At 39.7% G+C, this 16,428-nt stretch overlaps 1 protein-coding gene across 1 annotated transcript in view; it reads left to right on the top strand.

Moving 5' to 3' along the window:
- tenm1 (teneurin transmembrane protein 1) overlaps positions 1 to 16,428 on the top strand; it is a 431,225-nt gene that overhangs the window by 213,643 nt on the left and 201,154 nt on the right. The window contains exon 6 of the mRNA XM_033974050.2: positions 7,424 to 7,603. Within this exon, the coding sequence (XP_033829941.1) occupies positions 7,424 to 7,603 (180 nt within the window). The remainder of the gene's footprint in view (positions 1 to 7,423; positions 7,604 to 16,428) is intronic.

Raw genomic sequence — 16,428 nt, 5'->3', positions numbered from 1 at the left:
GGATAGACTTGGTGGTAGAAAAAAAGATGTTGGGAGGTTGGTTGTTCACGCTGACTCCATGTGGCTCTCCTAACTGTCCACATGCTGAGCAGAGTGAGTCTGGAACAGAGCACAAGGCGTCACTCTCCATAAATGTTTCAAGCCGCGTGCCGTTGTGTTGTTGTTCAGTGGTCCGCTTCTACCACTGTTGACCTTTCTGCTCTGCTTTATAAATATAGGCTGTCCATGTGACCTTTTATTAAAGCAAAATCGTGCCCTTAGACAGCGTCCGAACAGCATCACAGTGAAATATTTAAGCATATAACAGAGACAGTGGATTACATCAACAGAAGATTTTCATTATATAAAAAAGTCTAATGATGAACTGTAATTTCAGCTCATATTCTAAAAAGCATGGTTTGACAAGAAAATAATACAGTTTCTTATGGTCCTTTTTTCAGTCATACGGTATATAGTCACTACCCACAATTTTGATATTGGCGAATAGTAAATTTACCTGACTATAAGATATAAGACATTATGTCATTTTATTTATTATTGAAAGCAAAGATTCATGTTACGTTGTCATGAGCAGTGGTAGCAGTAGTCGCTTCCTTATGTTTTTATGGCTCAGCGTGAGTGCTTAGTGGCCTGGGGACGCCCTCTTCCACACCATTACCCTCTCTACAGCACAGATAAAAGCGCTGGTTGTAACTCAGACATCTAATGCACTTTAAAGGGCACGCTAAACTTGTTTGGGAAAATGATATTGTTTTAAGATCCGCCATTAGCTTTCTGAACTGTGAGACAAAATGTATACTTTTATTGATTTTAAAAGCAGCAAGTGGTGCTTTAATTGGACGGTTTGGTCAAGTATGTGTTTTTAAGGTTACGCACTGTTCTCTGTGTTATCGATTTCAACTAAGAAGCACTTGAGCCCAATCATTCCTCGAAGAGAAGAGTGCTCCTCATTCAGCCCTGTGCAAAGGGAAAGTATAAGTAAAATAGCTCATTGGTTCTTAAAGTCCACAAGTGTTTTTTCTAGATTCAATTCCACATTTAGTTTTAAAGGATGTCCTCAAATTTCTCTCATTTTGAAAGTAGTTCTGGTTCTGCTGGGTCTGCTAATTCTCTTGTGTTTTAAAGATCTAGCTATCTATTTTGTGTTCTTATTGTTTGCCATACTGTGGAACATCTCCATGGAGACAAGAACATGCCAGACCCTAAAAGTTGCATTCTCTATAGTAGTTTAAGTCCATGTATGGTGATTGTTGCCAGCCTACCTTACTTTTAGATATGGCTCTTACTATAATAACCTAGAGATTGTCAGTTTGATTCCAAGTTAATCTGGATAAAATGTCCACATCCTCCTTAAGTCCTCCCAGCGTTATCTTAATCTTGATTCTGGGTCATTTTCATCTATGGTTCTTACACAGACCTAATATCGCCTCAGTTGATGTGATTGAGAACCACTTCAACAATGTATCTGTTTTATTTTCTAGCTTCCTACCCTTGCCTTATAGAGCACTCTCTCCGAAGCACTTTTGATCGGTCAAGTCAAACAACACAAATATCTTTAAGGACAGAGGTTTTTGGAGAGCAAACTTTACCTCTCCGCCGCCCACTTCTGGTCGCTTTCTTTATTTTAGCTTGAGTTAGCATTTGTGTTAGCTCTAGACTCTTAAGTGTGGAAGCTAAAGGTCAATAGCCATAGAGCGGAGTGTGGTACTGATGAGGCTGAGCAGGAGGAGCAGGTCTGAGGGCTTTTGGAGGAGTTGCTGTTGTGTGAAGGGCTCCTGAGAACTGCCACTGCACTGTCATTACCTGAGAGGCTCACACTGGGACAGAGGGGGGTGGGGACAGCTGGGAGGAAGGAGACGGGGAAGATGGGGGACAGGAATATTGGTAAATTGATGTCTAGGAGTGGTTTACACTTGCACATGCACCATCTCAGAATTGGGGCTAAACTGGGACTATAACCAGAACTAAACATGGGCTGGACCAGAGCTAGACCTATCAAGCCTGGTGTCCACTCCAGGGTTTTTGGATGTCACACTAATCCAATCAGGTTCATTGTAATCATTTATTTTGATGAATAAATTGTTTGGAAGCACACATTCACACTATGAAGGTTCACACATGGTTCGTCATTTGTGGCTAAGGACAAGTTTGAGTATCAGGCTTAAGGTGCTACATGTGGCACTGTATCCAAAGTTGTACTGGTTAGCTAAGGTGGGTGCTAGCGGTATTTTTCCGATTGTAAAAGTTTGTGATGAAAACTAAATGGGTAATATATGGTGCATTATGCTACATTGTGGAGCCAAATGTGGCTACTTATCTGGGACTGGGTTTGAGTGTGGACTCCCAGACTTCAATCACCTCAGACACTTCAGCTTCTCCAGAGGGACCCCGAGGTGTTCTCAGACTGAAAGACATAATCCCTCCAGCGAGTCCTAGGTCATCCCCTGGGTGTCATCCCAGTGGGACATGGGACCATCCAATGTAGAATTCAGGTGTAATATGTAGACTATTTAGGACATGGGCCTGTTGAGGCACACAATTCAAATGGTTTGAAATCACTAAATAAATCAAATATTATGTTTTCATGTGTTAAACAAAGTAATAATAATAAAATCCTTATTTGTATTTTTTTTTTTACATTGGTTTGGCCTTCTAAAATGAAGAATCATTTTATTATTATTATTATTTTATTTTTATTTTTTTTTGGAGATGAGTGCATTGACTAGTTGCTCTGAGGATACTATTTTAAAGGAGTATTAAAAGTAGCAATGCCATTGAAAGTTATTTAGATTGTAAACAATGTCAAGTGGAGATATAACCTTCTCCATTCAAGCCATGTTTCTGGTTCAGTTGATCAGCCCTGTGCAAAGAGAAGGACCTTACTCCTTTTTGAAATGGCCATCAAGGCTAATGGAAATGACATAAACCAAAAATATGTTTGTTTTTTTTACAGAAAAGTCTATCTAGAAAATCATATCCAAACACACACTTTATGAAGATAAGAAAATACTTTATACATTTTAAGTGATCTCATTTTCTAACATACTGCATCTCCACTGGGTTTGCACATAGACAGCATTGTGTCTCTGCAGGGACCGTGTTGCATCTAAAATTACACAAGCACATGTTTTAATGCTTCCAGGACCAAAATAACTCTGTGGGCTGAAAATATGTAATACCAGGACTTTTCTCAGAAGGGACAGAAAAGCCAGGAGGTTGCCAGTAGCTACTAAAGCACATGTCAACATAGTGTGTATTCATGAAGTTGCACCAAGAACACTTTATTATGTCATGATAATTCACCAAAAACATGCAAGTATTTTTTATATCTGCTTGAATCTTGAACCTCCTAATAATAGAGGCAGGGTGGCTAACCACTCTGCTTTTAGTAGGACATAAACATCATTGGTAGAGCGGTCTGATCCACTGATCCACAGGTTGGCGGTGCAATTTTAGATCCCATAGATTAATGCTGTCGTTGTGTCGTTGGTCAAGAGACTGAACCCACCTCTCCCCCATTGTCTGAGGATGAGTGGTTCCTTGATGTAAAGAGCTTTGACTGTGCAGAAGGCGGAGAAGCGCTGTATAAATATATGAATAACATCCTATAGTAATTGTAGTTGATCATATCTGTTCCATATCCTGTAAGAGCTGTAAAATGAATTTTGCCCATCCTCTACCACACTGAAGAGTCACCATGAGTCACTTGTTCATAAAAGTGAAATTATAATTGATCCATGATACACTGCTGATAATTGTATAATACATACTAGACTATTGACTGATGTGTTTCTTTGTAGCGGTGAATAGAGTTCATGGAGTACCAACACAGTCAGACAAGATCAAGTGGATTTTGTACACAAATTCAGGACACCACAAGGTTGATCAGTCTAGACGTTACTTTTGTGTCCGATGAGAGGGATGAGTCATAGCAGCCTAATGATCCTTAATGCCGCATCCTTTAAAAACACAAAAAAATGGAAACTAAAAATGCCACCGTTGAGTGACTCTTAGCTGCACTTGTTATGAATGAGCGTGTGTCCGTGTCTGGTCTCGTCACACTTTTTGACAGTTCAATTAGTCAGGTTCAAATGATGCACGCTGTGTCCCTGCGGCCCCATAATCACCAGTGTTTAGCTTTGAACAGCTCATATTGTGCAGAGATGAGAGCTAAACCTGCGGAGTGTACAAGACTGGAAAATGAAAACGGATTCTTCAGAACAGTAGATCCCAAAGTGCACTGACTCAATTAGTTTCTGATCCCAGTGCTCCTCCAAATACTGTATTTTTTAATCAGCTTTTTTTTTTTTTTGAACTACATTACAGTTCCAAACGCACTTTATCAGTTCTTACAGAAATACAAAAAAATGTTAGAAAAAGTGATTGATTTATTCTACAGAGACAAGTGGCACAAAGCAAGATGGTACTGAAATAGATTCTTAGGTCATATGCCTTTTTAGAGTTTCTTCCTCCATCAACTTACTTAATTTAGAATGATATCTCTTGGTATTTTTATTTTTTTTTTAATACAGCTTGATATCAGTCCGGTCCCCACGTCCTCCATTGCATCTCAAGCCCGGTCAAACATGATCGTCCACATGATCGAGTCTTTTTGTTCAGTGACACATGTGAAATGAAGGAACTCATCGTCACCTATGATTTACAAATACAATCAAACTTATCTCATCTCAGATTAACAGAGTTTAGTGCTTCGCTCATCTGCAGAAATCCACTATGTTTTTCAGCCTCATGTGATATTTTCTTTCCTTTATGTTTTTCCGTCCGTGATTGGCTAATCCACCTGTCAGTCATGCTCATTTGAAAACTCATCCCAACATCTGGAGATCGGTCTACTGCTCTTGACTTTTTGACCCTGTAGGTTTGAACAATGGGTCAAATGCAAGGCAGCAAAGTATTTCCAATCTTACAGCAGATTTCAGATGGTAATAAGAGAGGCTAGAACATTTTCTTCACAGTCTCAAAACCCAAATTGAATTAGTTTTTTTCTTTTTCCTCAAAGTGACTGCAATGGCTTTGAACTATCAAGAGTTTTAATTAGCGATTCCTCATTAGATCTCTTATGGACATGTGCACTCGAACATGAAAATAGCAGGTATCCGACTGAGTGAGCATTTTGTCCCCTTGTGAACGCCGTACCCATGGCCCTGATGCCTAATTGTGAGTTTGTTTTTTCTAAGTAGCCATTTTGTGTCAAGAGCTCTTTTTTCTTGCTGTTTCTCTTCCATCTAAAATGAGTCGACAGACAGACACTGAAGGCGTTTGAAGTCGTCAGAAGTTGCTTACCTTGATCTACATGCAGCGAGTGTCTTCCGAATGCCACCGCCGCATAGTAACTTTCTGATTTGAGTCTTTGCTTTTGTTTGATGTTTCAAATATGTCAGCGCAAAGGAGAAGAAGAAGAAGAAAAAAAACAAAAAACTGCAATGGTTTATTTTATTTACTTTGTTTTTTTTGCATCAGCAGAAGGGACATTACCTTTAGATCCATCCATCCATTTTCTTCTGCTTATCCGGGGCAGGGTCACATGGGCTGCAGTCTAAGCAGGGACTCCCACACTTCCCCCACCCCAGACACTTCCTCCAGCGCCTCCAAAGAGACCTTTAGAGCTTCTTTTAAATCAAATGCAATGTTAAAAGTTCAGTCTCACATAAAGGATCCTCGGTGATTGGTTGTAGCGAGGTGAGCACAGCGAATTTTTTTTGACAGCTGTTTTAAAGTGCTAATTAATTTTTGTAATAGGGAAAATGTGGGTGTTTTCTCTGTTTCCTAATGGCGTGTTGAAATGTTGTCCTAGTAAACACTTTTATGAGAAGGAGAGGGGAATTCATGCCTCTCGCACCTTTGTTGTTTAAAAGGCCCATATGGATTGTGAATCAGGTGGTGCGTTCAGAAGCATCATTAGCGATGCATAAAAGAGATGTTAGCGCAGTGATATTAGCCCAGGGCTCCTGCTCAGAAGTTGTGCAGTAATTGCCCACCTTTGCCTTGTCCCCCGTTCATGTGGCCTCATTTACATGTCGAGTCTTCATATGGCATGAATCGCAGGTGCAGGATTTAATAAGCACTTTCATACAGAGAGGAAATGGAGGCACTATGGTAAATAAGTGGGATGTGATGCACATGTGTTAGTTATACTGACAAAATGATCTACACTGATGATCGCTTAAACATAATCTATAATATCAACAAACTTGGAACTTTGTTTGTAGTATGCAGTGGTGGAACATAACAAAGTACAAGTAGTAAAGTACTGTACTTGAGTAAAAAATGTAGGTATCTGTACTTTACTTAAGTAGTTCTCTGTACTTTCTACCCAAAGCCTGAAGGGTTATTTTTTATCAAGTTCATAGTTTGCGAAAACAAAAAATAGACAAATAAAAACAGCTTGGAAAAAAATGTAAAAATCTATTTCAAATTTACATTTGAATTTACATTACTCTTTAAGTACATTTTTTAACAAGTTATTTAATACTTTTACTTAAGTAGACTTAAGATACTCTTTTTATTTATTTTTTTTTTCTTTTGCTCCAGTATCTGTAGTTTTACTTAAGTAACAAAATCGAGTACTTCTTCCACCACTAGTAATATGTAGTAGCAATATGTCTGGTTTGCATTTAGCTTTTGTTTTTCAAAAGGTTTATTCTGCACCGTTCTCTGTATCACTTTTTCATATGACACAACAAACTAAAACATATGTGGTGCTTCTTATTATGAAAGGTTCTGTATATAAAAGCTAAAGCAGTTTATCACAGTCAACATACCATTGTTTTGAGGTAACTGTAGTGGTTCAAATCTACGTAGCTAGATGCTATACCTTGACACCTTATCCATGTTAATGTGTGCTCATTCAAAATCAACTTGAATACATACAGATTACATGATACATAAGAAAATAACAATAAAACACCAAGATCCTGTCTAGCTTGTATTAAATGCCAGGGAGAAAAGGTCCTATGACTATGTGTATAGGGCAAAAACACATTAAAAAGGGCACCTGGCATTAAGTTGAGTAAAAAGCCTTACAGTAAATGCTGTAGTGAAGCAGATTTAGCTGTGCAGTGTGGTGAGTAGTGTGACCATACTCTGTGATGTGCATTAAAGAAGACTCAGCCATGCTTTCTGTACCTGCCTTGAATTATGATCTCTTCTTTTATCTCCCTCTCTATCCCCCTTCCCTCTCTTTCCCTCTCTAATTCGCTCTACTCTACCTCTTTCTCTCCTCCTTTCTTTCTTTCCACCTTTACCTCACTATATCTGTCCCCCATCCCTCCCTCCTTTTCTTTCTCTTTTTCTCTTATTCTCTCTCTCTCTCTCTCCCTCCCTCTCTTTCTCCATCTGCCCCCTATCCCTCCCTCCACCCTCTTTCTCTCTCTGCCTCTCACCCTCGGTCCGGTGAATGCAGCGGTGCACCTGTTGGGTCTGACCTGGCACCTGCGTCACGGGGAGAACCATCTGTACGAGAACGGCCTGAGCTCCGCCGACCATCAGCAGGACGAGCGCAACGGCAAGCTCCACCCCACAAGCTCCACCCACCTGCTTGACGCGCTCAACCCCGAGAGCACGCACACACAGGGGGACAGAGGTGAGAGAATGCACACACACACACAGGGACAGTGGTGAGAGCACACACACAGGGTTACGGAGGTGAGAGCACACACGCACACAAACACACAGGGGGATAGAGATGAGAGAACACACATTGGGGGGACAGAGGTGAGAGAACACACAGACACTGGGGGACAGAGGTGAGAGCACGCACACACACACACACACAGGGGGACAGAGGTGAGAGCATGCACACACACACAGAGAGGCAAAGGTAAGAGCAGACACACACAGGAAGACAGAGGTGAGAGCACACACACACGGGAGAACAGAAGTGAGAGCTGGTGAATAAAAACTGTTTGATTTTATTTATTGTTTGCTTGTCTACGGCTATTCAGGCTGAAAGTAATTGATTATGTTTTCATTCTTTACATCAAAATTAGTAAGCTTTACACAACAACTGTTGAATATCCCTCTCTACCACCACATTCAGTCTCACCATTCCTGTTTCTGTTGCTTTGTTGTGCCCTAATCAGTGCTGATAGCATTATTGCTTTAGCCCCACACATAAGACAATGAGCGCCCCTCCCGATCCTGTCACCGAGAGACGCTCACACAGTTCAGAGATCAGCCTCCAACCTGATTACTCATTTATTGGAAAGCTTTGGTAATTGGTTAATCATGTTCCCTCTTTAGCTTTTACGTGACCAGAATTGTCCCGTACCTGTTCTCGTTGCCTCTCGCTCGGCCGGAGGAATTACTAACACCAATTTAACCCTATGAAACGGGACATTAATTGTAAGTGTTCAGGTCGTGAAGTCAGGCAGGACATAGCCTCCTTCACGCTCTGGACTGATGGGATATTACATTAGATCAACCCACTGCACACACACAAGCTCTTAAACCCAAAATATGCAAGAGTGTGCATTTTAGCTCTAACCTGGGACCTCCCTAAAGCTACTGTTTGTGATGAATCCTCATATTTCCAGGATTAGCATGCAGTAAACTCTTCATCCAGCAGACAGGGGTCAAAATGTACTTCAGAGAGGCAGTGGAACAATGCCAACGTCTCAACCGGGATTTAAGGAAAGTGGTGCTGGACTTTTGTGTCAATGCTGTAATCTATTGTCATCCTAAATAAACGCTGTTTCATAGTGATGGAAATACAAAATACTGCAAAGGTCCTGTATTATGCAAATAATCCCATATCTCTAAAGCTCAAAATACTGTGTTGCACCTTGTGATGTCCTGTAGTGGTAGTTTTAAAGTTAACAGATACCATTTGCCTTTTTGTTTGCCAGGGTTTGTGTGTTAAACATGTGTGAATGAAACAAAACACAACTCCAGGTATGTTTCTGATTAAGAAACAAGATTATAACATAGATCAGAAAATAGCATAATATGGACCCTTCAACAAAAAAGAAATAGTCATGTGGTTTTGGAAGGTTGCAATATCAAACATTTCTGGTGGTGGGTGTGCCCGTTTGTCACCACAGACATGTTATTATAGATCTGTGTAGAGGCGAGCCTTCTCACTTGCATGTTTTCAATGTAATTCTTTAGCACTGAACACCTGATTGAATGAATTTAAGACAGATACATGTAATGCCATATTCAAGCAAAACAATAGCATCTCCATGGAGACAAGCAGGTAGCAGACCCCCCACCTGAAAAATTACACCTTTAGTTAAGATGATAATGTATTCTAATAGATTTAAGCGTTATTATAATTGATTTGATAAAAAGTCTGTTTTATTATGTGCCAAATTAATATGTATGTTTATGTATTATGGTTTCTCAATAATCCTACATTTCGCTTATATATGTAGCACGTAGAGTGTTTGTCCACTGATCCGAAGGTTGTCGGTTCGAATCCCACTCTCGATGTAAGCATCACTGGTTGAGCGGTCAGATCCACTGGCCAACAGGTTAACGGTGTGACTCCAGTTCCATCAGATGAATGCTGCCTTTGTGTCCGTGCGCAAGACACTTAACCCACCTCGCCCCCAGCGTCTATGTACACTGGTGTATGAATGTGTGTGTGAATACGTGACAGAGAAAAACGTTTTGAGTGCCTAGAAGGTGGAAAATTGCTATAAAAATGTGGCCATGACCATTTACTATGTTTCACTGAAAACTAGTGTTGAAATATGACTACAAAAACACCTCAGATATTCATCCTCCCTATCACCCTCCATTTGGGAAACACCAAACTCAAATCCTGAACGAAATCTGGGAAATCAAAACGGACAAGTGCTAAGCTGCAAATGCACAAGACTTGGGTGAATAACAATGGCATGTGGAGTTAGTGGTTGGCTTGTGGTGTGCTCCTCGGCGTACAGGCAGAACGACTCCTAGACCGGGAGATATTAGAGATTAGGTCTTAATCCAGTGTGTCAGATTATCACGCTATTCCCGCCATAGCCATCACCTCTCACACCCAGAGACCAGGCAATCCCCGAGATTACTGTGAGAAGAATGGAGCAGTGGGCTACAGGCTGCACGCGGGATCAAACCATGACATGGTTAACGGGGGAAGATGGGCAGAGCGTCCCGCCGGGAGAGGAGAGTGATTGATGGATGGTCGTCTATATTCAGATATCTGCCACAAACATTAAAGTGGTAGAATGGGCTGAATAATGGCGCCAATAAAAATAACATTTCTAGAAGCAAAATTTTTCTGGGTTTACATTATGTGCCTGGCTATAAATGAGATTTTTAAGGCAGAGTAAATGCACTATTGATCAAGCAACAAGCACTGCAAAAATGGTATATAGAAATGGTTGAAATGACACTAAATAAAGAAATGTTTACCCTACTTAAATATATTATGTCACCCTTATCCAAAATTTATGTTGATACAAAGCTATATTTTATTTGGGTACTTAAAGGGCCCATATTACACGATTTTCTGATTTTTGTTATAATGTTGTTTCCTCACAAACATATCTGGACTTGTGTTTTATTTCATTTACACATGTTTAACACACAAACCCTGCATATTTAGGCTGGGTTCTTCTCTCATACAGAAAACTCTCTGTTCCACCTTGTGATGTCATTTGGTAATACAAGAAGTGCTCCATTGTGTTTTTAAACTCCACACACCTTCACTTGAATCATTTGAGTGATTTGAGCCAATTTGAGTGATTGCAAGTCTTTGTTAAACTAAAGATAAAAGGTAGTTGTTAACTTGGAAACTATCACTGAATTACATCACAAGGTGGAACAGAGGATTTAGAGCTTTGGAGAGGTAGATAGACTAATAATTACCCAAAACTGCTGTGTGAATGAAACAAAACACAACTCTAGGTATGTCTTTTGAGGAGGTAACAACATTTTAACATGGCTTAAAGCTTTACAAGAAATTAATTTTGTGTAATATAGGATCTTTAAATTCAATGTCCTGATTTTGTAGTTTTGGCTCAGTTTGAGCAGTTTTCAAACATGGCATAGATTCAACTGTAAACAAGACTGAAGTAAGAAAAGAACACTTAAAATGTAAACTTTTTTGGGCTAGAAGATCTTAGCTTTTTCTCACGATTATATAGCGTCTAAACTGATGCAGATGCATTCAAACCTGAGACTCAACCCAGAACTAGACCAGGAATAAGTGAGGACTATAAAGGGACAAAAACAAACCAAATCCACATTAGGATTCAAAATGGCCCCAAACCAGGGACAAACTGCACTAAACGCATTCTAAAGTTTTTGGCCTGTTACATCTATTCCTAAGCAGCCATATATCTACCAGTGCAGATTAAATGTAGATCAAGCTCATCATAAAAATGGTTGCAGAAGTCAAATAATTGATGGAGGTTTGTCAAGACTGAGATAACCTGCACAGACATAAAAGCAGCACGGGCTGAGTAATTGCACCAATAAAAATAACATTTCCAGGAACAACCTATTAGATGTTTGACGACCACTGTAGATTAGACTGGGAACATACCCGCTTTATTAAATGCTTTTATTTGGATGCACCGCAATAAAGCTAACAGTGGGAGACAGAGGAAGAGACTGATTGGACGATGGTTATCTGCTTTGATTTGAAATAATGGTTCAACAGGGAGACATGAGGTGAACGTGGCAGCCTGATTGGCGCTGGTAATAATCTTGTCTTCATGTATTTTCAGTGATGTGTTTTTTTGTATCTATGTCATAAACATCCTTCTATTGGATTTGGCGGCATTATGCTAAATCCCAAGTAAAATGCGTTGGGAAAACAGACAATTCTCCAAGTAATTTTACACCGCAGTAGAAAAGCCTTTTGAGGCAACCAGAACTAGCCAGGTGGTGTTGTGAAACATAACATAAAAGTAAGTTAAATTCACTTTACTTACCGCTTGTGATTAGGGTTGGTATGTAGGCGTTATTAGGAAAGATGGAAATTTAAATGATGAGTTAAAGCAACACTGTGTAACTTTCTGGAGATGGCACGTCACCTGCATGATTCCATGGAAATAGAAAGTTAAAACCATACCTTGGAAGATTCTTCATAGAGATAGGTGAGTGTTATGCATAGACTGTATAAGAGCTAATACACTAGCCGACGCGTTCCAAATAGGAAGTAAGCATGGGCGTGCTTCCGGTCCCATTGACTCTGGCTCCAATTAATTTTATTTTGGAAAAATGTCTCCCCTCTCTATGTAACTACAACAGTGAGCCTTGTCATTTCAGCCTTAAAATGTCTGCATTAACCCGCTCTACATGATCCCACTGTTTTTATTTAGCTGCTTTTGAATCAAGATATGAACATTAATATCAGACAGATCAGGTGCCTTCTTTCCTTGAGGTAACTCCTGATAGCATTAGCTACAGGTTGCCCCTCCCAAATGCCAGTGGGGGTGGGAAAGGGTTGTCAACAGCCTGATTCCGGATTGGATCCTTGGTTGTTATGATACTCATGGTCAGAATTCCAAATATGGAATCAACTCCGAATTCGCTGTTATAACTGCTAGCCTCGATACGCTTCATTTAACTGGAGCCGAACGCTATAGGTGATGTCGTAACACTAACTTAGTCCATGTCTTTATACAGTCTATGGTGTTATGCCATATTGTGGAATATTATGGCCAAAGGAACAACATTTCTCTGGAAAAAAGCAGGAAAAGGCCTTCTTCCAGGTCAAATAAGGTTTGTGGAGATGCTCACTTTAGGGATGCCTACTATTCTATGTTTTTGACTGCAGTAAAAACAACCAAAATGTCAAAAAAGTTACACGGTTGGGCTTTAAGAGATAAATGCAAAAAACGCTAAAACTAAAATGTCTTATTTTACTGATCATTATATACATGATTGTGCAAACTTTAAACAATATCTAGGATCCAAGTGATGCCTCATCTACAGAAAAAAAATAAAAATAAATAAATAAATAAAAAAAAATCTAAATCATTGTTTCAACAGAAAAAAACAAAGGAATGTAAGATCTGGGAAAGCATACCCAGAAACTTCCTGATTTGCGTCCAGCTTGTTAACCACTATGGTGTCCTACCAACTAGCATGCTAAAATAATAAACCAACTAATGCTAACTTTCTGATAGCCGCAGAATTTGATTTGGTAGCTCAGAGCCAAACATGAAACACTAATTGACATCAAGTGGCTCATCAGAAATGGTTTTATGCCATCTTCCCTGCAGATCACCAAGCACTGCTCCTAGTCTTTTCCACATAAAAGACACTCTAATTAGTGCTACAGTAATTGCTACTCGCCCAATGGTAATCAACCTAAGGCTAGCCGAAGTGATCCTCTCTGTTTCATAATATGACGGGAATGCCAACGCGCACTTAGCCACAGCCACCCATGGACCAGATGAAAGGAGGAAATGTCAGCAGATTCCCTGTTTTAATGAAGTTATGAGAGTTTGCTAATCATCTTTTTCTCAGTGTGGAACTGAAAGTATGCAGTGACAGAGCAGTGCAGTCCACTTTAATAAGGGAAGAACTTATACAACAAATACATGTTTAATAAGACTGTCCAAAAGAAGTGAAGCGATGTAGGCTAACCAAAACATAAATTATGAACTGTGACGCTGTTTTAAAGCTGGCATACCCAACTTGTTTCTCTTGCAAGAGTACCGTAAATTTCGGACTACAGAGCGCACCTTGATATAAGCCGCACCAGCTAAATTTGAAGAGAAAATCAATTTTGTACATATATAAGCCGCACCTGAATGTAAGCCGCAGGTTTTCATATTGTAACATGAGATATTTACACAGAAAGACGGTGCACCGACACGCTTTTTTTTAAACTGTGCCTGAAAATTGGCACCAACACGACATCAACACGGGATGAACACATCTGCAGGTTTAGAAAATAAAGCTGCACCAACACGGAAAATCTGCTTTTATTTCCTCTGAAAACTTTTGTCGTCTTTTTACATTGACCAAGTTGGATTCATTGATGTCGAGCTCACGTGCAGTGGCTCTATTTCAGGGGTCGGCAACCCGCGGCTCCGGAGCCGTATGCGCCTCTTTCAGCCTTATACTGCGGCTCTGCGTGGCTTGGGAACTGACACAGACACAGCTCACAGTCCTGCGTAAAGAGCCCTGATTTTCAGACGCTGTGCGCACAGGGGTCAGGAGCAACTTTCGCCCGTCCCTAATGACACACTAATAAGCTCGTCCGTAGATGTATCATGAAAATCCTGCTGGAAATCGCCACAGAAATCTATTTGATGTAGTAGCAAGTTTATTATCTGCTCTTGTCTCCGCGGTGACGTATCACGTATAACACATCAGACATGTCGCCCAAAAGTAGAGCCACAAGTGAGTGAAAATGAGCCAAAACAAAAGTCTTTGGAGAGCTTTTAACAAAGGGGAAAAGGACAACTGAGGAGCCAGAAGAGGAGACTACGACCTCCAAGAAAAAGAAAGATAAATTTAACAGACAATGCCTACTTAAAATCTGGGTTTGTCGCTGCAGGTGACTCTCACGCACAGAGTCCGCTCTACGTAACATACGGGAAAAGCAAATGAGGCAATGAAACCTTCAAAACTGCTTTGGCACATGGAGAATAAGCACCTGGGATAAAATGATACGCTACGAGTTTTTTTGTTGTTTTTTTAAAGAAACTGCGGAGTAGAGTAGACATAATCACATAATCAGCGCGATGCATGATGCAGCGGTTTGGTGAGTTGTATTTTTTTAATGCACTTAAGTTGTTTTTGCCATATTTATCTGCCACGTGTAGAAGGCTTGTCCGTGAAAGTAAAACCTACATTATTCCGTTACATTATTGTTATTATACAGTGTTGTCTTCATTTTAGATGTCAAAAAGTATTTGCGGCTCCCAGTGTTTTATTTTACGTGGAAAGTGGGTCCAAATGGCTCTTTGCGTGTTAAAGGCCGACCCCTGCTCTGTTTCCTTTCTGTTTCTTTATCTTAAAAACGGCATCATATCCATTTCATGATGCGCAAAATGATCGTTCAAAATCAAAACTAGTGAATTCTTCAGAGCAGAATCTTTCCCCACGTCTGTCTCACTTTTACGTTTACAGCTAGAGAGCGCCCCCCAGGGGCCGTTATCCAGTAAAATTCCATATATAAGCCGCACTGCTGTAAAAGCCGCAGGGCTCAAAGCGTGGAAAAAAAGTAGCGGCTTATAATCCGAAATTTACGGTAAGTGTCATTTTCTTTCAACACATTGTAGCGTACAAGTAGCACTGTGTGACTAAATCACACTTATTATTCATATATTCTGGTTCCTGGGTGTCTACTGCACTATATCAAAATCTTACGGAGTTTGGTGCTTTTTTGAGGATTTTATGAGGAAAAACAGATGCAATTTTGAAGATTCGCTTGGTGTTATTAGGTTCTATCTGCCTCAACCAATCAGAACACAGAATACATTGAAATTGACCAATCAGGGTCAAATGCTTTGGGACGTTGCCATTCCATCTTTGTTCTGTTACAGAAGTATTTTTGGTATAAAAGAGACATTTCAGCCCAAATGGCAGTTACGTTTTTACGTATTTCGTGTCATATCTATACTATAGACTATAGCCAACAGTATAGTGTTGGACCATAATGATTCTTGACTGTAATGCCCCAAAACATTTCTATTTTGTTTAAACTAAAATATGATAATATAGTGTAAAATGTGTAAACGCATATTTTGTTGAACTAGAAACTAGCACAAAGAGATGGATTGGGTCTCAAGAGGAGACAGTGTGTATTCTGAGGGGACAAACACACACCAGCCACAAACTGAAACCAGACAGCTGGTTCTGACCTAAAAGTGTTTCTGGATTAGAGCTGGAGGATAACAGATGATGATATGAATGAATATGAAAAGCTGATATTAATTGTCATTAAACATATTTGCCTATTTGTTGGCTTATGTTTATAATCATATGCTTAAGTACTTTAAAATGTACTAGTTAAATATTGTCAAAATGTTTCACATTTGATTTTAAATATGTAGAGTATTCTCTGAAATAGCTGTTTGATTAAAATAAGCCGACCACTGAAACATGAGTTCTTGTTTTTGGCATGTTTTATTGATAGAACCTTATAATTCCGAAGGAATTATGCTTTTTCAGAATTGGAAGGTTTTATCTGCAAATGATCACTTCCCAGAATTACCATTTTCACAAATTTCACCAATGTGATTTTCTTAATTTAGACTCACCTGAGGGTGTCCTCTATTCCCATGTATCAAATAAAAGTACACCCTCTTTTCTGCTGTACATGTGGTCCAAACTTTAACCCTAAATATCTCAGGAGCACACAGGACACAGACAGAACCTTTCAATTCTAAGGTGACATGCATCCAATTATTAAACATTTTATTATTCACAAATCTAGAAACAAGTCAGTGTTTTGTGATGGGAGCTAAAAACTTCCCAAGGAAGAGTGATCAA

The sequence above is a fragment of the Periophthalmus magnuspinnatus genome, chromosome 10 (assembly GCF_009829125.3).
Source record: "Periophthalmus magnuspinnatus isolate fPerMag1 chromosome 10, fPerMag1.2.pri, whole genome shotgun sequence".
Classification (NCBI taxonomy): Eukaryota; Metazoa; Chordata; class Actinopteri; order Gobiiformes; family Gobiidae; genus Periophthalmus; species Periophthalmus magnuspinnatus.
This window is presented reverse-complemented; position numbering and strand designations above follow the sequence as displayed.